Raw genomic sequence first — 21,820 nt, 5'->3', positions numbered from 1 at the left:
AATTTCTTTGTTCTATTCACGAGTGAACATCATACCAAACCCAGCAAAATAGGAATTACTAGGTTTTCGATGTGCTTTTCAGAATTTAAGTTATCTAATCATACAGTCAAGCGGAAGTCTGCAATTTTACTTTTCAAAAAGTTTCATCATATATCCTTTACCTTCCTGGATCATCACTAAAACCAGAATTAAACTCTAAAAAATACACTGAAAAGGAAAATAAGCACAGGCATTTTGTCTCGCTCTGTTCAAGTCTACTTATCTTGAGCTGAGCAAGAATTTCAGATACGGAGTATCTGTTTAGTCTGACATTATCCAACACTGCGCTGCCACCCAGCTGGCTGGGTCAAATCCACAGTTACTACCATGCAGTCTGTGTAAAAATACACACAGACTGTTACTAACTGATCTAGAATAGAAGAGATTAAAAAAAAAAAAAAAATCAACACGAAAGGGCAGAAGGACATTTCTATTTACAAGAGAGATAAAAGCTTGTAACTATCAGTCAAAAGTTTTAGCACCACAAATTTAGCAGAGTATTATTTTAGGGGGTTGAAGTTATTGCCCAAATTCTCATTTCCTCTTTTATTACTCTCACACACAGAGTATGATTAAAGGCTTGTAGATCGTAAGACAGGTGAAGCTTTGACATCTGAATGCAATAATGAATGGCCAAAATCCAGGCTGAGAACATTAAATTAATGCTATAATATTCTGCTTTCTTTATGCCATTTTATACATGGCTAGCAACTTCAGTTTCTGTTTAGGGACTTAACTTATGTTTTGGGGTTTTTTTGTTGTGGGGTTTTTTTTTTGGTTTTTTTTGGGGGGGTTTTTTTTGTTTGTTTGTTTCTTGGTTTTTTGTTTTACAGAGGGACTTTATACATTCACAAATTTTACCTCATCAGCTGTAGATATAATAGAAGTCCACCCAAGTTTGGTCTTGCCCACGTATACAAGATCCCTCTGGTTAAGGTGCCACATTCCAGAAAACGATTCAAGACCAAACTATGCTAATATGAAGCTGTAAGAAATAAGCTGAAGTTGACTGCTTACGCAATAAACTTTTACGTAGCTGAGGCCCAAAGAAAGGTAAAGGTAAAAGAGAAGGGGAGGTGTGCGAAGGTGTCAGCCACAGGAATATAGGAGCTAGACTGATAAACAACACATAAATAGTATTTTCACTAAACACCGGTGAGACTGACACAGAACAGAAAGGTAGATCACCTGGAGAGTCAGGGAGGCTGGCCAAGGCAGAGGGATAACCGGGCTGTGGCAAAGCGCCAAACGTGACCTTTGAACTGTTCCACTGCCCGGGATGGATTTGATTTCTGAGAGGATCCTCTGAACACAAACTTGGCTGCCCTTTGCATTGTGCCGCTCACCCTCCTCTTGTCTCATCTGGGTTACAGAGAGTACCTTTACAATAGTACAGCTCCTTTTTGACTTGGTGCGCTTGACGGGGGTAAGGAATTCACCAGATAAACACTGGCACTAAATTTTTTTGCTGGAATTTTACAAGGTTATACATGCATATATTTCTTCAAATAAAAATGTTAGACACCCTGGTTTTAAATTGAAACTTAAGCTTCACATTAATTTGTATGGCTACAGCATAATGCATAGGTGCATCCATGTGTTCTGTTAGGTAGTATATACTGCAGTAAGGAGAAATTTAACAAAGACTTAGGGTTTCACTCTCATTTGTTTTGATATGTGTGGTGTTAGCCATCCTACAATTTCTGAAGACCTTCCCCTTGTAAACACACAGGTTTTCATTTGCAAGTGAACTCATGACCGTGCCCAAATTCTGTTCTACATCGTCTGCCTTTTGGGAGGTTCAACTCAAGCTACATACTAAGCACACGTTTGCATCTTCACATTTTGTTTCAAAAATAAGAAAGAGTCCTGGCATCAGCAGTCTGCCTCCTTACTGTGACGTGGCCATACACAAATGTAAATTCAAAGCTGTAGATTTATCAAGACTTGCCAACATACCATAAATCCTTGACATTAGCAATTCACGGGAGAGAGGGGATCAAGACAGTACCTTCCCAGGTGCTGTACTGTTAAAAAATGTGCTCCATACAGCAGATGCAGGAATGTTTTTATGAAGAATCTGAAGTTTTAAAACTATAAAAATAAAACAGCTGGCTTACAAGCCACTATAGTAATTCAGGATAAAAAAACCTCATACTTCCAAAACAAATCAAGGACATTGCATTGCAGAATTCCCAAAGACTTCAGCTTTTTACCTGCCAGTTCCTAACACTTGTGATCTTTGTATAATAATGTATTTGTTTGACCTTAAACAAAAGTTTACTTCCAAACACCCAATGCCATTTACAAAAACTGTTGGCTACTTCAAAAGTTCCTTTGCTACAAAAATGGTAAGTTTAAACGTAACAAAGTATGCTTGTTTATCACTCTACCATAACGAGAATCACATCCTACCTACAGGGTCTGACCTCTGAATTTTTAACTTCATCTATTCTGTGGTGAAGATTCATCAGTACAGCATATGACGTAATATAAAACACAAGGCTGATGTTGTATGTCTGCGAGACAGAGGCACACACCAGGAGCAAGAGCGTACTGGCACTTACACAATTCTTACTTCAACTGGGTAGACGGGAGTATGACTCTGAACCATGGACGCTGACGCAAAGTTCTGTAAGTTGTTGCTACAGGGCTCTTTTAGATAATATTGCATCATTTAAAGTCCAACTTAAAATATGGTCCCCAGTAACAGTTCGATCATTCCAGTTCAGAAAGGCCCTTGTTCACACTTCCTATTTGAACAAGAAATTAATGATAAGCTGTAGCAGAACCACGAGTAAAATGAAGACATAGTGCTTAAACTGCAAGAAATGGTAGTCCACGGGTGGTGAATTAGACACGACTCTATTTCGTAGAGCCATAATGTCCCTGTAAGAAAGAAAATATTATCTTGTAAATTACAGTCTAGACAATTTGACATTTTCTAGTATGTTACAGCTCCCTACAGAAGACAGTTTTTGAAGAAAATTATGAAACATCAATGAGCAATCAGTATTTGGGATGAAGGGTAGTTTAAAGACATCAAGGCTTTAAAGCAGAAAGATACATACCAGCCTCCAAGGAAAAAAAAGCTAGAAAATTAATATTCTCTAAACCATTTTAAAGCATTTTATTTAGTACTACCTCTTAATGTCTTCTTGTGTTTCCTTTATAGATTCAATGGCACTCTGCAGTTCACCAAGGTCTGCCCCTTTTTTCCTTATTCTAGTATTATGCTTCAAAAGTTGCGCTAGAAAGATACAAAAAGCCAGATGTAATTCACAGAAGTGACTGCCAAGTCAAAAAGGAACAAAGTACTAATAACAAACTAAATCAGTTGCAAAAATAAGGAGAAAGTTTTCTAAATAAGCTTCTACTGAAAGCTAAAGCTTTATTTCAGAGTCACCTATAGCACAGAAGGACAGCAAGTTAAGCGCTTCAAATATCTTGAAACACTCACTGTATTGTTTAATTTCTGCAAGCATTATCAACAACAAAAATCTGCCTTCTAGCAACATACTGATGTACAAATTGAAAATATTAATCTTGTTTTAAGAAAGAAAAGAGTTTAAAAACATGTTTTTTTCCCCCAGATACTAAATATTTGCAGCACTTAAACCTACCTACACTACATACTAATGTTTAAAAGTACAGGAAAGTTTGCAATTAAAACCACGAGCCATTCTGCTCCTTTTTGTTTTTCCAGAATGTGCTTCATGTTGGACAGAACTGTGATCTAAAGCATGCATTATTTCATAATACAAACATTGAGATAAGAAAAATATGTGTGACTACAGAACTCTGTTTCACTGTCAAATAAATTTATTATTTCTGTATGCAAATGTATCTTTTCCTACCTTCACTCCCAGAGGAGTCCTGGTTATCAGGCTCCGGGGATGAGAAACCACACTCTCCTTTCTTCTGACCGGCTGGCTTTCGTTTGATTTTTGGAACACTAACCTACAATTGATAAACTTACAAATTATTTCCAGAAAACCAGAACTGTAGCAAAGCAGCACATTCTAATAATAATAGTTAAAAGCACAATATCTAATAGAAGTCCAAGTTAAAATTTTTAAAGTATAAGCAGTCTGAAATTTGTCCATCTTCCCATTTAAGGGAAAATACACATTAAAATGTTGAGTTCCAGTTTGCATATTTTATATTCCTATCCAATCAAGTCACCTCTACCTCTTAGGAAGAAACACAGAAGTGAAAGACTATGGACTGGGTAAATTTACATTTTTGTAGGATAACAATTGTATTTCCTATTGCTCCCAATGCTTTGATGACCTTTATACACATAACGTAATATATACAAGTCCCTGGACCGTCCTGCGTGTGCTAACAGAACTGGAACATACCATTGGTGTCCGATGTCGAACTTTTGTTTGGATGGTGCCATCTTTTTCAAATTGGATCATATCATTCAAAGGGTCCCACGGTCTGGTACTAGACAAAGTGAATATAATTGATCAATACTGCAGCAATTTAAATAAGAACTATTTTCCTGTTCAGAAACTACTTGGAATGAACAGGTTAAAGCACTCTCTCCCTATACAGATGTCAGACATGGAATAAGTGATCTTATCTTCCACCTGCAGCCCAGTCCTAACCTGAAGGGCCAAGAGAGCCAAAAAATAAACTTCACAGCTAGGTGAAACCCTCAGCCAGCTGGCAGGAGTACAAGCTATTGTATTAACCAACAATATCATTAAGAATTTATCTGGCTAGTGATTAGTATTTGTCAAACTTGGAGAGGTTTTCTGCCTACTGTACAGCTATTATTTTAGAACTACAGGGAATTAAAGGATTTTTAAAAGTATTATTATTTCGGACTGCTTTTTGTTTTTTTCTTTTAAAAGATACCTAGGAAGGAGAGGTTAAGAATCAGTTACCTCAAAACCTGCCTTCATCCTAAAGTGGCTAAAGGTAATTAAGAGTGGTTTAAAGAGGCACTAATGAGCTATACACAGTTTTCTTGTTCTGATTTTTTTTTTTTTTTTTTAAAGAGTGCTTTTCCAAGTACAGGTTGATACAGAATTTAAAAAAAAAAAAAAAAAAGCTCACTGGAGAACAACAAGCAGCCAAAGGCAAAGACCAACATCGCCCCTGATTACAGCCTTCTCAGGATAGAAACTGCAAGTGAGCTGCATGAAGACTGTTCTGATGCACAGCTTTAGTGAGAGTAGATTAAGCATGGATTTCCTTTCATCTCCTGTATGCCTTTTAAAACATTTGTAGCTGTTTCAGATGTTGTGAACACAGATCTGCATTTACATCTTAGCTTAACCTGACTTGAATTAAATGTCATCTAAGGTAACTGGGTAAGAACTAGGCATTGGTCTCCCAAAGGTCTCTTGTATCTGTAATCCAGATGCCTAAATCCATAATCCGGATACCTTAACAAATGCCACAGCTCACTGAACACATCTTTCACCGTAAGCATAAAAGACTGCTACATGGACCAGGTAGTGAGCCAGCATTATATGTGTAAAAGGAGACAGAAGTTTCTTCCAGGGACTGCTGACAGGGCAGACTGCTTTCTAGCACATTTCCGTGGCCCATCCTTGAACCACATGGCTTCAAGGAGACAAGAAATAATGCAGATTAACATGACAGACTATCCCCTGCAGCTTTAAGACCTAACAGATTTGAAGCGCAGTACTTTTCCTGACAGTTTTACACAGGATTCAACAGTACGGGCAGTCAGAGTTCAGCTGGACTATTCGCAACTCTTCCAACAAGCAAGAGGCATCAACAGCACTAGAAGGTTCAAACCAAGAGAGGGTGTTTCACAGAGCTTTTAGTCTAGTTGGGGAATTCCCTGCTGCAGGATGTTTTGAGTGGTAAAAGTCTGCACAGACTTAAGAGGAAACCAAGGAAATACACGGAAAAGAAATCTATTGGGAGTTGCTAAATACACAGAATCCCTGCTTTGTTCCAGGAAACCTCCAAGCTGCAAATCTGCTGGAGACATGAAGAGCACTCAGGATGCTTGTACTCTTCCCTATACGTACACTTAGGCCCCTGCCCCAATATTGCCATTCTTGTACACAAAGGTGAAGGGTTCCCAGGTTTAGCCATGGGAATATACTTCCAGCATCAATAGTTTCAGAATTACTTAACTCAGAGTATATCATCTTTGGATATTTTACTTTTACAATCCTTGCAATATTGTAAAAGGGTATTGTAAAAGAATCAGGAGAACGTGGGTGGTCTGTGAAAACCATCACTAGCAAAGAGCTCAGCTCCAGGCTGACTCTTGCAAGAGTTGGTGAGAACACAGAATGCACCCCAGCAGTTAGAGACGCAGCTGCATCTTCATCTCTGATACAGATCATCACACAAAGAGCTTCACAGACACTTGTGTGGGCAGGGCGTATTTGACAACTGAGCTACGAGGTCCCACCATTAACCACTGCTGTAAACCTGTTACTCTCAGAGTTATTCTAACATAGAACAAATTAAACAGCTCAGTTCAATTAAGCACAGGCTTTTCTGATTTTCAGTTGATATGCCCATGTGTACTATATTTTCCAGTCTGGGAAAATCTGTGTAGCTGCTCTGGTCAGTTGCAGGGGCAGGGAAGGAGCACAATGCATCCCAAAGTGCCATGCCCAAGGAACTCTAGAACATAGCACAAATTTGTCAAGGCACTTAACCATAAAGAAAGAAAAAAAAAAAGAAAAAAAAAAGGAAAAAAAAAGGAAAAAAAAGAAAAAGGCCATTGCAATGGTTACATGAAACATGGTTTCCTGCATTAGCAATCACTGCCTTTTCAACACGACATATTAACATCCTCTCTTTGGTAAAAGGCCTACCAAGCTGAGCTAAAAAATTATGCATTTTAATGAAAATGTATTAATAGGAATATTAAGTAGCACTGCGCATTTCATGAGTTTGAACTCAGCTATATATCTGAATTCTTTTCCTCCTGAAACCACAGCAAGAGGCTCAATGACGCTACCAGGCATTTAACAAACAGTTTTTGTTACAAGCACTCCAGGACTCACTCAGCATATTTGTAGTGCCATTCTCCTGTGACTGAGTCCTGATCGAACAGCTTGCACGTCCACTCTTCACCCTTAAGTTTCCTCTCTTTGGCACTCTTTCTCTGAGCTTCTTCCAGAACGTATTTCTCTTGAGTAGCTTCTGTTTGGTCTTTGTTATTTATTGCTCTTGTCACTTGTTGCCAAAGCCTGACAAACGAGCAATATAGAGAGTTACAATCTGGTTGACAGAAATAATTGCAAACATTTCCTTAATTATAGGCTAAGTAACCCCTAACAGGGTATTACCAAGTTGTAATATATGTTTTTTCTACATTTCCATCAAGAATCTCCATGACTGTAAAGTTTGTAAATAACAACCTTCTATTTAACAGTATTGCCTTCTTGTTTTACAAGTGAGTATCAGCAAACATGGGAAGGAAAGAAACCATATTTTGTTCCTAATGTGTTCCATGTTCAAACCATAAAATTTGTTCATAATTTGGAAGATGATGAGTTTTATTTTTTCAAAATAATGATATATGGTTCTAAAGTGAACTTACTTCTCTGACTCAAAGTCATCTTGCTCTTCAAACTTCACTGTATATCTAGGTAATCTACGCTGCTTGATATCAGATGTCGGATTCCAGAATGTCTCTGAAACATCTGTCTTCTTGTCACTAATAGTAACTTCACTGTCCTGTAACATATATAATTCAGTTACCTTAATTGTAATAATCTCAAAGAGTGCCAAAATAACACAAAAGTGAGGAATAAGCAATTTTTTTTGTAACAAGAATTTCTTTTCTTTTGGATGCACGTAGTTAAGAATAATTAGATATGCTAACTTTAAAATTCAATTTCTGCACGCTGTGCTAGTTCTAACTTGGAACAGAGTTGCAATGGAACCATTACCATGGCCAAAAACCAGCAGTGCCAGTGTCATCTCACCAGAACTGAAACAATTATAAACATTTCATGCTGGTGCCATAACAATTCTTCATAGTACTAACACATATGCTAAAAACGTTTCACAAGCTGAAATGTATTTTCTTCATGAACCACTCAAATACACACAACTTTTCCACCTTTTAACAGTTGCAAATAACACTATGCTGATTCTATACTCTCTAGAGAACTAACTATAAAGAGATACGTTCTATAAAAGCGGGACTTAATCAACTTTTTTTGTTTTTAAAACTTGAGTCTTTTTTGTAACTAAGTGCTATTTTCACCTCAGCTGTCAGCCAGCATTTTTAAAATATCATCACTCACTACTTACCCAGTGACCCTCCAAAATAGCCAGAACTTCTTTGCCAAGCTTGATTTTCCCTGATATTTGGTTAACACTGTCATTGTTACCCAAAAAAGGCTGCAAAACAAAAAAAAATACTTTCATGTATATTTTAATAGCAAATTATTTTTGCATTTATGTTTAGTGTTAAGGAAAAAAGTGCATTTGTGAAATGTGACGGAAACAGCCCTGACGGCTTTTAGTATTATAACTTCTGCCTCTTTAATCCCCAAAACAAGCCTAAAACACAGTAAGTTGTTCTCTCATGCTGTATTTTCTTAAAAGATTTGCTGAGCAAAAGCATTGTTGAAGAAAAGTGGAAAAAAACCCCGTAAAATAATGCAGAAAACAGTGACACAATGACATCTTGGAGGACATGGTAATTTGCTACACTAATTTCACCACTTTGCCAAAGACCATTTGTTACTAGAGATTAACTCTTGCAGAAGCAACAACAAAAATGATTGCCAGGGATTTTCTTTGGCCTTTTTGACAGTCTGCACATGTATCCTGTGGGCTGATGAGGCAAAATATCATTTAACACAGCCTCCTAACTTTTATGTTTCCCCTCTAATTTCAACCAAATAGAGTTTCCCTCTCCACGTCCACATTTCTTAACAACTATTTGATCAGTTTTAAATTAGTTTCTGCCTCAAAGACAGCAAATGTATTTTTCAGAAGTGCAAGTCATCTATAAGTAGTTTAGAAACCTTTGTTTAGCTTTTGTGAGTGGGGAGTGACGTGCTCCTACAGCATGCACAGCTGCCAAAAATAGTCCATGTAAACTGTTGCTTAGCACTGGGCATTAGGCTGATGTAAATGTTAGCCAAAGCCTTTGCATCATCTTTATTCAAGGTGTTGTGAATAACTCAAATTTACCCAGGATGGAAGAGGGGAACCTGGGTCTGAGTTCTCCTCCAAGAGCTCTCCAGTTTAAAAAGACCCTGAATATTTTTAGAGAACTAAAAATCACCAAAGTATATTAACAACACCACACAAAATACCTGAACCACTGATCAGATCACTAAACAATTCCCCTGTTCTTACACCTTCCTAGACATACACTGTTGCTACTGCTGGAGATAAGACAGACCATTGCTTTTCCACCACTAGAGCCGTTCTTAAGATTCATACAACTAGCAATATGTTTGCATCTCTTATCACTAGAGATGAAGACAGCACTGTAAGTTTCAGTCAAAACCTTTGGACCCAGAAGAACACATTAAGAAAAGAGATGACAATGTAGTTCCGTTTTTTTTTGTTTTTTTTTAAATAATCGCTATTTGCTAGATACATGTAGCTGCATATGTAGCAATTAAAATTAAAATCCCTGCTTCCAAAAAGACAAAAAGACAATTCCATATTAAATCAGATCATATCTAAGGAGTGACCTATTTATTTATTTAAATTATCATTATACTCATTCTCCTCCTTGTGCCCACTCACAGCATTTACTAACCTTGAGTTTGAATTCAATTGTTGCACTGTAGCCGGTTTTCTCACAGGTGATGTTGACTGTTCCCCCAAGCTCTAAGGTCATTGTGCCATAAAGAATTCCTGCAGGAGAAAACAGCTAAAATGAATGTTTATAACTGAACAAGACAAAACCCCTAAGTTCTTTGGGCACAATTCCTGGTGTAAACATGTCTGTGCCAGAAGAAAAATCATCTTTTCAGATGACCTTTCCTACTGATAAGTATGATCTTTCCGCCAAATAAGATAACCCAAACAGAAACAAAAAGACCTAAGTCAACTACAGGTAAGCAGGAAAAATTGTTTATTAAGAAATATCTTTGGCAGCATATGCTGCTGTCTCTAGCAAGGGTGGTATTTAGTCTTATTGGAGATGATTGGAGGAGGGAAGCTTTTGAGGTTAAGACAGGAAAATAACTCTATGACAAAGAGAGCAAAGAAAAACTTAACTTGAACAGAAGCAGTATGTACAGTCAGACCGCAGGTGAAGACAATCATGGACAAGCAATATAAGACAACACTGATCACCTCCCTGAAGATTTTTGGAAGCACAAGGCTGACAATGCTGAGTACACTTTCTTTCCCACCATTACTGTCTTTCCCCCTGCAATCCAGCTTTTGAAACGCTGAATATATTTTACATACAGTGGATGCATGTGCAAATATGTTTTTTCCACCACGCACATTCTCCTTCCCTGCATATTCTTCTACCTTTCTATCAGCTTTATTAGTCACACCAGTTCTCCTTCTTCCTGTTTGACTTGAATGTATGTATATGTTATGTGCTTTTTAATTGTTAAGTATTATTTTTGTCACCAAAGCCATAAAAAAAAAAATCCAACAGAATATTAAAAACACCCACAAACAATGGAAAGAGAAGAGTCTACCAAACTAATGTCAAATTACCTAATTCTGCTAATTGATTTTCATACATCTCAAGTGAAGGAAAATATTATAGTTGCTGACTGTAAGGCTTCCAAAAGAGAACTGTGGCAGAGAATATATGGGTAGGTAAACCTAAGTAAGTAGCAGTTTAAAAATCAGCAATTCTGCAGTGTATTTTGTACTACTACTGACCTTCCAGAAAGCTTTACAAATTACTGACTGGTTTCCCACAGTGAAACTAAAGACAAATGGTCACAATTTACACTCAAGTCACACAGTGAGGTGTAGATCCTACGTTGCCTTTTATGTTTACAGGAGGAAAATACTGGAAAAGCTCAAAACTGTTCTTAAAAAAAAAAAAAAAAGACAACCCAAACAGTACATTGCTGCCATGTAATGACAGATAGCTATATATATGCTGTTACTATTTATGAAAAAAAAAAAAAAAAAAAAAAAAAAAAAAAAATCTTTTTCTGTGCCAAAACATAGATCATTGCTTAAACAACAGATGTATTTTCCTCGTGATAAAATATGTGGAAGCCTAGAGCCACCAATGTTGCCAATGTTCAGAACACTCTTCTCAGATGACAAGTTCGAATCCAACACAGTATACTATTTAGAATAATGAACTATTTAGAATCCTAAACTTCTGTTCTCATAACTTTGCCATCTAGAGAATGAAAAAAACCCACTACCTTTACAATGAGCATATGGCATTGTCATTACATAATCTTCTCCCCTATTTAGGAATGTCAGCCGTCCTTCTCCATCTAGTATGGCAGATAATGAATTCCCTGAAATTCAAACACAGAAAATCACATTTCTCACCCTGCAAGACAACAGTCAACATTTCCTGTTAAATGAGCAATAAAATTAAGAACATCAGTATATTTAGCATTGCAATCTATCCTGTCTAGCGAAGCCACTACAATACACAGCATCTCCAATTAAAAATTAAAATAGAATCCAAATATAGAATCCAAAACTAGAAATTAAAATTCCAAAGACCAGTAGCAAAAACTTTGTAAGGAAAGGGTAATACAATGATCAAACCCCTGATTCTTCTAACAGCCTTCTTTCATCCACAAAACACAGCTCATTTGCACCAATTTTACACTCCTCAATACAGGTACAACCAAAAAACCCATTATTTACCATAGAATTTTGATTTGGCCAGAATGCTACCACTAAGGCAAAAACCATCCTTGCGGTTGCTAACATAGAAGGCAGATATTGGAGGATGATGCGATACCTGTTGAAAAAAACCACATATTTGAAATGAAACCAAACCAAAACAACAAAAAACCCCATGCAACATAGTATAAACCTTGAGCTAATAATGACAGAATGCAAAATTCAAGCTGCACATAATAGAATACAGTTAATATATGTGAAATGAGACTATAATCTTTACAGATAAAGATCAAGAAAACACATACTGAATTTCAAGAATTAAGAAAATTAGCACCTGACTTTTTCCTGGAGGAAGAGCAAACAGAAAAGCTGGAAACACCTTTCTGTCTCTCTAGGAAGACACACTTAAGAGAGACATCTGTAAAAAAACTATGCTCACCAGGAGAGCTTTTAGGATACTATTCATACATTTAAATACATTTTCTGAAACTACCATATTGTTTGGCTAGCACGAAAATGCAGTGCATTTATTTTTCTTAAAAATATTTGACCGGTTATTGCAGCTACCTGTTCTGCAATGTAGAAAGTCTTGCTATTCGTCCTTGGATGAATCCACATGCAGCGGAAAGTCTCACCAAGTATAGGATTGTACGGCTTTTTTAGTCCCTAAACAGAAATACAACAGAGAGTAACCATACAATGCAGGTACAGAACTCATGAAATACTTTATCAGTCTTTCACTGAAGATAAGACACACAAAAAAAAAATGATCTAATTTATATGCTAAAGTACGTTGTACTTGATTTCATCATTTGAATATTATGCTCAGTTACTCTGCTCTTCATTCTAAAGAAATCGGCATAGATATACTAAATCTGCTAAACTATTCCAGGCTACACATAAGGACAAACAGAATATAAGATTTTTTTGCAGGAGAATTATTACAGACCTTTTGTCTGAAGTTTAGTAGTAAGTACTTTCTTCTTTCAATACTGTTTCCCACCAACATGACTATAAAAAGTATTTAGTGCAAAGATAAGTGAAGTAGTGGAAATATTATTCCTCTAACTGCCGCATGTTATCACTGGAGAATGGTAAACATAGAACTGGCTCAACTTTATCACAAAATGTTTAGTTCAACTTCTACTCCAAGGGAAAAAAACAATTGAATATAGTCTATTTTAAGCATGGCTAGGGACCAAAAAGGTCCACGATGCATTTGTGTAAATAACAAAAACTTAACCTTGCTTTTAAAAAATGCATAGTGATATAATTTAAAAAGAAAACTTATTCCAGCACTTCCCTAAGCCCTCAAACTAGATGCAATGACTAAAGTAAAGACAAAATAGTATGTGAAAGGACACCTTTGGCTTTTTGTAGAATCCCGACAAATACCACTTCACTACTTTTTTCATGCGGTTGTAAGCATTCTCTTCAAGGGCAGCTCTATGAAACAAACAGAACTCACAGATCAAATATCAGTATTGTTTCAGTTATAACACGCTATCAATCGCTGTGATATATCTTGAATCTAGGAGCTGACTAAAACAAAGGTCTTGTGACTTGCAGTACTGTAAAACTTTCAGCCCGATCTCATCAAATTCAAAGTTTTCAAATAATTGTCTCAAAACGCTAATCAAACAAAAAATCAGAAATGGTATTTCCATGATTGAGTCTGCTCTTTGTAACATTAAATCCTGTTCCACCCCCACTGAAGTTCTTCCATTTATAAGATACTACTTTAGAGAACTGGCCTCCGCACGTACAGAACTCAGAGTTGAATAATATTTCAATTTACAGTCTTTAATTTATTAGCTACATTTGAGCAGGCAACTATAAATCTGAATGGAACTTAACACTGTATTAAAAAGGTTAACTGGTACTGTTTTACCATCTTAAATATACCTCTTAGAGAAAAAAAATTAAACTAATTTTAAGAAGTCTTCTAACCAGTCTCCAAAAGCTAAACCAGAAATGTCTGCAACACATTTGCTATTAAATTACCAAGAGGGGCCAGACTTCAAGATGTACCATATGAGCTCTCAGGCAGTTAGCTTTCAGAAAACAAGGATATCTGATGACTGATACATTGTCAGACAAACATTCAAACTCTAAGCAGTCTATGACACTGTTTTAAGTAGAGAGGATCAAACTTTTCAGTATACACCATTACCCCAGTTTAGTTTAAAAAAATGAAAAGAATGAAAACCAGAGATGGGATTGACTCACTCGGACAGAAAGTCTGCATGGTAGTAGTAATCAGACAGCTTGTCCAGGAAAGAACGAGGTTCCAAGATAAACGTAGGCAGTACAACCTTGGACAAGTCCATTCCTGGCCGGACTTGCTTCAACAATGTCCAGATCAGACTTTTGTTTTCTTCTGACACTACTTCTGTCTGAGCAGCCTCCCCTGCCTAGGATGAACAAGAAACTGCTTACAGAAAGGAGAAAGAAAATAATCCTCCAGAAGACAGGTCAACACATTCCAAGGATGAGATTGGAAAACGGATACTTAAAATGAACCACTCGGAGAAGCTGAAGCAACTATGGAAGAAAAATCAAGTTTCTCTAAATACACTTATGATACATCTTTAATGAAGTATGACAGATGTAATATTCAGCATTAAAAACCGCATTTGTTTTCATAAGCCCTAAACCAGAAAAATTTGAGGTTCAATTTTGCTCAGAAATCCTTCCTTAGTCCTTTCCTAGGCATCAAGTACATTACTCTGTGTTCTCATGTGCAGGTCTTATATAGCAAAGGGCTGTTCATTCATGGTGGGGAAAACTTGGTAGAAAGCTGCCACATTTATGCATTTCACTGCCTTGACCAGTCAACAGTATTGGTGGTTTCCCTTGAAGAAAACCACTACTTAGGGGTAAGTGAGCAACACCAGCAGCCACACTACTATATGCTCCTTTCTGACCAAGGAGAGGGGAGATACTCTTCCTTACAGTTTCTGAAATCAAAAGCAAAGGTTGTAGGAAAGGCAGCCCTCTTTCCAGAACAGTTCTAAAACACACAGTCAAGAATTTATTGTCAACTCCTCAACTTTTCCTAAACTACTGCTTCTTCTAGAAACAATACTAGAAAGCAATAAAGCACAAAGTATTTATGTCCCATCAGTATGAAAAAAAAAACCCCTCATAGTTAGCACTTGAGAAGAAAGGGGAGATCTGTGAAAAAAGCTCATCTCAATTTCTGTTACTAAGTTTTTTGGTATCTTTATAGCAAGTAAAACATACAAAACCCTGTCGTATTTGCCTGTGTAGATACGTAAGACAACCTGCAGAAGTGGAATGGCAGCTCTGAGGCATCATATTAAAATGCATGGTGACATCAGAAACACAGCAAGCCTTCCACTGAATTCTGCAGACCCCAAGGCTGCTTAACTCCTCTCCTGCAGTAGAAAAAAAGTGTCATCTTGCATTAAAATCTTCAACTTGAAGATTTTTAATTGAAGAAAAAAAACAGGAGTAAGTTAATAAAAACCAAATAGAAATAACAACAAAAAGATGGGTAGACATGGTCAACTTCTGCTGTAGGTGGCCCTTTCAAACTGAGCACCTTCTGTCTGAGCAATATTCCAGATAATCTCATTATCTCTGTTAAAATCTCAGACACAAGCACAAGAGTAGCAAAGCAAAGCAGAACATGGGTGAACAGAACTTTTTCCCCCGTTATTGCTGAAAATATGAAAGCCAATCCTGCAAGTCAGTTTTCAGGCATAGTCTGACCCCTAAAATATCAGCTTTTTACTTGGAGAAGCTGCTTGCTCATTACATCAACAGCACTTTTACCTCCCCAAGCTCTTCATGACTCTGTTCTAAATAAGTAGTTTCCTTGACATCAATTGGTTCTGGATCAACGTAAGAATCATCCTGTCGCTCCGATGTGTCGCTATCGCTTTCTTCGCTTTTCCCCAATCCATCATTATCGGATTCCTCGTGGTCATGGTCATTTTCCTTATCAGATTTGTCAGAGTACATATCTTGATCTTTAAAGTGATGCCTTTCAATTTCACTGTCATTTAACCTACAAAAAATAAAGGTTAAATGAATCTTCACACAATAATTTCATGCTTCCAAACCAGGATCTTAATAAAATACACACTAAAATTGCTAACATCAAGCCTGATGTGGCAGCAATGTCAAACTAGCTTTGCTGGAAGCATATAGGATGCGCTCTTCTCACTGAACTGTCAAATGCACCAAGTTTAGAATAGTTACATTGGAAGGGACCTGCAACAGTCTTCTAGTCCAACTGCCAGACCACCTCAGGGCTGACCAACAGATAAAGCGTGCTATTAAGGGCACTGTCCAAATGCCTCTTAAACACTGACAGGCTTGAGGCACCGACCACCTCTCTAAGAAGCTTGTTTCAGTGTTTGACCACCCTCTCGGTAAAGCAATGCTTCCTAACGTCCAGTCTAAACCTCCCCTGGGACAGGTTTGACCCATTCCCACGTGTCCCATCCCTGGATCCCAGGGAGAAGAGCTCAGCACCTCCCTCCCCACTTCCCCTCTCAGGAAGCTGGAGAGAGCAACGAGGTCAACTCTCAGTCTCCTTCAAAAAAGCATTGAGTGTCTCTGCTTTTTCTTCATCCCTATTTTTCAGGTGACCATCTTAAAGTATCAGTCCAATGTATTCTGTGGACCCCCTCTTGCTATTAACATACTTTTAAAAGCTAGCTCTCAGCTGAAGCTAAAATTGCTTTTACCTTTCTTCTTTCTCTCTTGCCAACATCATTAAAATTAGAGCTGCAGGTTTTGTTGCTTAGATAGTTAAGCACACTCTTAGAATATGCTATATCCAAAGATCTACTTACTTAAACCATTAGTCTTAATTAGACTTAACAGTTGTAGCTAATTGCTGTGATTGTAATCTGGGCCAGCTGCTGATATCAAACTACTATTCATGAGTACAGATCTCCAGCTGAATTGTGCACAGCAGTTTTATTGTTTCCATGAGATAATAGAAGGAACAAAACTGTAGCTGAGCCTGCTTGGTCATCTGGACAGGGGGCAATAATTTGCCTTTTCTGTGCTTTTCCTAGACTATCTATGCCAGAAAGAATTGCCACTTCTTGCAGTCTAGGTCTTCTGTCTCAAATACAGGAGCACACTCTTAACAGCAGTACAAAATTCCTGCCCACCCAGAAAAGACAGATGGGCAGCTAACTCTTCATGGGTGGGAGGGATTATTTGAAATAAATTTACATCCACCTGAAAGTACATTGAATTGGTGGAAAATTACTGAGAGAAACTGTGCATAGCACGAGCTTCAGACCCAATTATTTCAAAGAACTAAATATTTTATGTTTTCTAATGCACTTTGGTACCACAACTGAAGTGTTTGAAAACACCATTCATTCGCCATGTTTGTTTAATAATATATTTCCACAAAAGCTTATGCTCCCAAAAATCTGGCTGAAAGTATTTATTGAAATAAACAAGGAGTTACTCAAGGGCACTCAGACATTAGATAGCAGGTGATACCAGATAATTTCAACTTTTGTGCATTTAATTTAATATAATAATAGGGTGACTGAATCATTATTCATCCATCTGATGATTCAAAGCTGAGACATGCTGAAACCACTTCAGTAACGATGGGATTAGTCATTTCTTTAACCAAAGAACAGCAACTTATATTCACATCTACCAACTGTTGTCACATGTACTAAACCTCTTATTTTCAGGTGAAGCTAACATGAGAGACCAACTTCAAGATATAAAAAATTTAAACTTTTAACAGTTTAACTGAGTACTTAAACTTACTGATGTGATACTCAACTTTGAGTTCCTTGGGCCAAACTTTCCTCTGTATCCACTTTGCTTGAAAAATATTTTTCATTTTATCCACATACAATATAAACCACAGTGGAAATAAGGCATATAAAGAGAATTCAGGAGCAAAAAGAACCACAACCTTAGAAGGAGGTTCTCCCTGCGGAGAAGTTATCACTACAACGTTCTGCCAAAAGGACAATTAGGTATAGTAATTCACTTACGGTAAGTTTTCTCCACTGTGCAAGTTGTTAGCACGAAGCAGACCATAGAGAGAGACATGAGTACTGTCTGCTGAAGAGTTCAAATCGTGTTCTTTACCTTCTCTAATCATTGTACGTTTAAGCAGACTTGAACATTTCAGTGCTAGCTCCAAAGCATCCATCCAACACCTGCCTAAAGACAAATTTATTATTAGACTAAAAATTAAGGATATAACTGAACTATACAATTTTCATTTCCTAACTTCACAATCCTTTTGGGTCTGCTTACATTGTCTTTGAAAACACACTTCAGAGTTGTTCCATGTTACATGCATTGGATTTTATAATCTGGTGGGGACATAAAAACGACTCACAACTACCCAGCTCTAGTACAAGGGATGCTTCAAGTGTAGGACGAGCAAGGTAAATCATGATTCTGTTAGAGCATATTCCAGTATTTCTTCCTTAATGCAAGTATGGTTCCACCCAGGCCCTGACTGTTGAATTCCTCCGAAGTTGCCCACAGCCCTACTCTAGTTTTAAAGATTAAGTAACTGCATCAGCTGACAAAATTTATTGATGTAATACAATAACAATATGGATAAGGAGCTATGATGACAGCATATAAGTGCCATTTCAGTATAAAATAGCAGATATTCTAATTTTTTTTTTTTTTCAAAAAAGTAACTAAACAAATCTGTGTGTTCTTTCCGCTCCTTATGTCTTCATTTCCATATATCTAATCCATTTTTCAATACAGAAGGCAAATAGAGTCCTGTTTTTAAAGTCTGCAGGGGTATGCTTAATCAACCAGTAGAAGGAAAGCAGCTGCTAGAAAGGTTACACAACAGTTTTAAGTTTTGTTTCCTCATTGTAACCTTTGAAGATGATTACACTGATATTGACCACTGATATTGACCACCACCTCCCCAGTGATAAAGGGTGTTAAGAAAACTATATTTTGAGGGAATTTTTACTACTAGAACTCTAGGCAATTGCTGCACTTTATAACACACAAATGCTTTCATTAAAAAGAATGTCCACGTTAGCACTTTAGAAAGGCACTAGCTTGAGTATTTAGACATACATTAATATATTTAAATCTGAACCCCTTCCCCCTCCTCTACCCAGCCAACGCAAGGCAACTGCAAGGAGTTCAATAACAGTTTCTTCAGGCCAAAATTTTCCTTTAATAACCATGAAAAACTACTAGTACCAACACAACTGAATGCACTAACTTAAGGGATAACCTTAACAACAATTAAACTGCAATGACAGTGCTGTAATAGACATGGTAAGACAACTGAAACCATCTCTTTCTAATAACTAACTGCTGTCACCACAGAAAAACTCTGATATATATATATTTACCATCTGATTCTGAAGCAGCTCGGATGATCAAATAGCTGCTGGGCAATGGCTGAGTTATAGAACCAACTGCTTCACCTTTGGGACCCTTGAAATACACAAAACAAACAACAGCATCAGATATTTTAATTCAGTTTTACAGTTTATTATTCAATGTAATAATAAGCTGACACACTGCAGGGCTATTTACTGTCACTCAGCAACATCTAATGAAGACATGAATGGAAAGATGGACAGCCCTCTTTTACTGGATTTCTTCTTCAAAGACTTCATTCTAAGTATAGCTCCCAATTCAACCCCACTTTAAAAAGAACGGTCTTTGGGATTCCAATAATTTTTGGTGGTTTTTCTTTTTTGTAAATCAGACTTGGCATAGTAACCTGGAAATGCTCTGCTGATGCTACTTATAGCAAGACGACAAAAGCATCAAAAGGAACGCCATGGGGGAGGCACCCTCACTGTCCGGCGATTCCTGCAGTTGGGTGTAGAGAGCTCACAAGGGACATTCCTCTTCAGCTCAGTATTTCAGCTGAAGAGGTAAGACTGAAAGCAAGCAAAACAAAAGACGTATCTGTGGGGTGGTTTAATAGAGCTGATCTACCACAAATGCTGCCTAGTAGAAGACCCCACATTTGTACAGCAGCTGGCTCTTCCCCCTCCAGTCCCATTTGTTCTTGATGAGAGCAAAGGTTCCTCTCAATTCCTACAAGGATGCTATGGTTCATAGCGCAGAGAGACACAAGGGCAAGCCAAACCCTTGCAGAGAACGGGAGGCTGCCTTCAGTGATCCACTTCATGCTTATTTCACACGACAATGTGTTTGGTGTCTCAGCAGCATGCTATGCTCCAGAACTGCATGATTTTTGCCTGTCTTCAGAAGACAGGTAAGTCAATCAATATTTAAATAAAATGGAAGTAATTCCTCCCACTCAAACACTGTGTATTGCTATAGGAACCCATTCATCCTTTCTCCTTCCCTCCTTCCCCTTCAACCTGTCTACCTATTCAGTACTCAAGTCCACATAATATTTAGGTGCCTAACTGTAGGCTTGGCATTTAAATAAGAAAAAAGAAGAGATGATGCCCAGGTCCATAAAAGATATTTAGATGCTTAAGTCTCTCTATAAAGGGTATCAGCAGGACACCATGATATTATGTTCAACAAAAGACACACAGAGGATGTCAAATGTCAAAGTTTAATTTTCACTACTTCACAAATTAAAAGGCAAAAAAAATAAAAATCCAAAAGACCTTTCCATCTCTGTCAAGCTTCATTTTGGAATAAAATGCTAAACAACGATTTTAAAGCCCCTTCAAAAAAAGTTTACCTATGGTAACTTTAAGACAACTGATAGGCAAAGAGGGCTGTATTAAATATACTTGAAAGCTGTCGTTGAAAGCTGGGTTAAGCCTGCCTAACTAATGAGTTAACACATTTTGGCCTTAACTGATTTCCCCCAGAGAAGCCTAATGAAAAGCCAGTACAAGGCTTAGAAGAGGGAATTGGAAAGCCAGCAGAAGTTTTGAGCAAAAGCAGATAAAGGCAGATATTTTAGAAGCAAGCAAATGAAACAGCCAGAACATTTCCGAGGGCGAGAGGCAGGTAACGAGGAGTCTTGGTGGCACTTAAATACCAATACAGGCAAGCTAGTGCTGGTGTAAATGATGTTCAGAAACTCCCGAATAGTCAGTACGGGGTATCAGCAACTTGGGTGTTAGAAACAAGATTCCAAACCTCAGTCTCCCTCCGAGCGAGCGGAAAGGTGGGCCTACGGAAAGTCTTTGGTGAAGCGGCAACACGGGGATCAGGAGTTAGCTGGTACCGAGAACCAGGAGGGACAACCCCATGCGTGAGCACTCCTCGCCCCGAGGTGGGCAGGCAGGGAGAGGTCCTGGGGGGGCTGCACGGAGGGGGCGGCCGCACCGCAGGTGCACCAGCGCCCTGCAAAGGTCTCGGCCATCGCAAGTCCTCGAAACTCTCAGGTCACGGGACACGGACTAACGGCAGATCTCTGCCCGCGAGGTCTCCCCTTTAGGGTTATACTGTGGGCATGCAGGGTACGCTGCTTACTCTGTACCAAACAACTATAATTTAGAGATTAAGTGTGGTTTTGGTGTTCAGGTTTGGTTTTTTTTTAATGCAAGAAAGCTACACTCCCCTAGGTGCTTTGACAATACATTGATTAAAATCAAATGAATAATTTGCAGTGAACATTTGAGCAGGTTGACTTATTTTGGAATAACTGCTCGTGGATCTTGATTTCCTCTAATTGATTACTCTTCCAAAAAGCACTGGATATTTCTCTTTGATATCACCCATTATGGTTTCAAAATAAATTTTCAGTATGTTAGTGTTCTGTACGAGAGAGACATTAGTTTCCATTTGTTAGGTGACTTTATTTGAACTGTCTCTGTTCCTGACAGAATGACGGTACCACTACTCCAATACAAGGTAACGGGCGAGTTAAAAATTCCACTAGATTAAAGAAAAACTCTGAAGTTCACTTCCTACAGAACATCCATGCCAATAAAACTCAAGTGTCATGAACATTCAGAGGAAGCAATAAAAACTGCTAAGCAGTCACACTTGACTAAATTTACTTCAGAAAAATCATTTTCAGTAACTTTTCTAGTTATTAATT

The 21,820-nt window shown here is 37.7% G+C and overlaps 1 protein-coding gene across 10 annotated transcripts in view; it reads right to left on the bottom strand.

The window, feature by feature from the left end:
• Positions 1-864: 864 nt before the first annotated feature.
• OSBPL8 (oxysterol binding protein like 8) overlaps positions 865-21,820 on the bottom strand; it is a 93,792-nt gene continuing 72,836 nt past the window's right edge. For all 10 annotated transcript variants that reach the window (XM_030002738.2, XM_030002736.2, XM_030002735.2 and 7 more), the window contains 16 exons: positions 19,182-19,266; positions 17,832-18,003; positions 15,619-15,853; positions 14,047-14,231; positions 13,182-13,263; positions 12,385-12,483; positions 11,839-11,935; positions 11,379-11,477; positions 9,785-9,882; positions 8,314-8,403; positions 7,595-7,731; positions 7,056-7,241; positions 4,404-4,491; positions 3,897-3,999; positions 3,184-3,289; positions 865-2,928 (listed from right to left, as the gene is read on the bottom strand). In XM_030002738.2, the coding sequence (XP_029858598.1) occupies positions 2,793-2,928; positions 3,184-3,289; positions 3,897-3,999; positions 4,404-4,491; positions 7,056-7,241; positions 7,595-7,731; positions 8,314-8,403; positions 9,785-9,882; positions 11,379-11,477; positions 11,839-11,935; positions 12,385-12,483; positions 13,182-13,263; positions 14,047-14,231; positions 15,619-15,853; positions 17,832-18,003; positions 19,182-19,266 (1,998 nt within the window). In that variant the 3' untranslated portion in view covers positions 865-2,792. The remainder of the gene's footprint in view (positions 2,929-3,183; positions 3,290-3,896; positions 4,000-4,403; positions 4,492-7,055; positions 7,242-7,594; positions 7,732-8,313; positions 8,404-9,784; positions 9,883-11,378; positions 11,478-11,838; positions 11,936-12,384; positions 12,484-13,181; positions 13,264-14,046; positions 14,232-15,618; positions 15,854-17,831; positions 18,004-19,181; positions 19,267-21,820) is intronic.

This window comes from Aquila chrysaetos, chromosome 26 (genome assembly GCF_900496995.4).
Source record: "Aquila chrysaetos chrysaetos chromosome 26, bAquChr1.4, whole genome shotgun sequence".
Lineage (NCBI taxonomy): Eukaryota > Metazoa > Chordata > Aves > Accipitriformes > Accipitridae > Aquila > Aquila chrysaetos.
The sequence above is the reverse complement of the archived record's forward strand: the minus strand, read 5'-3'. Positions and strand labels throughout refer to the sequence as shown.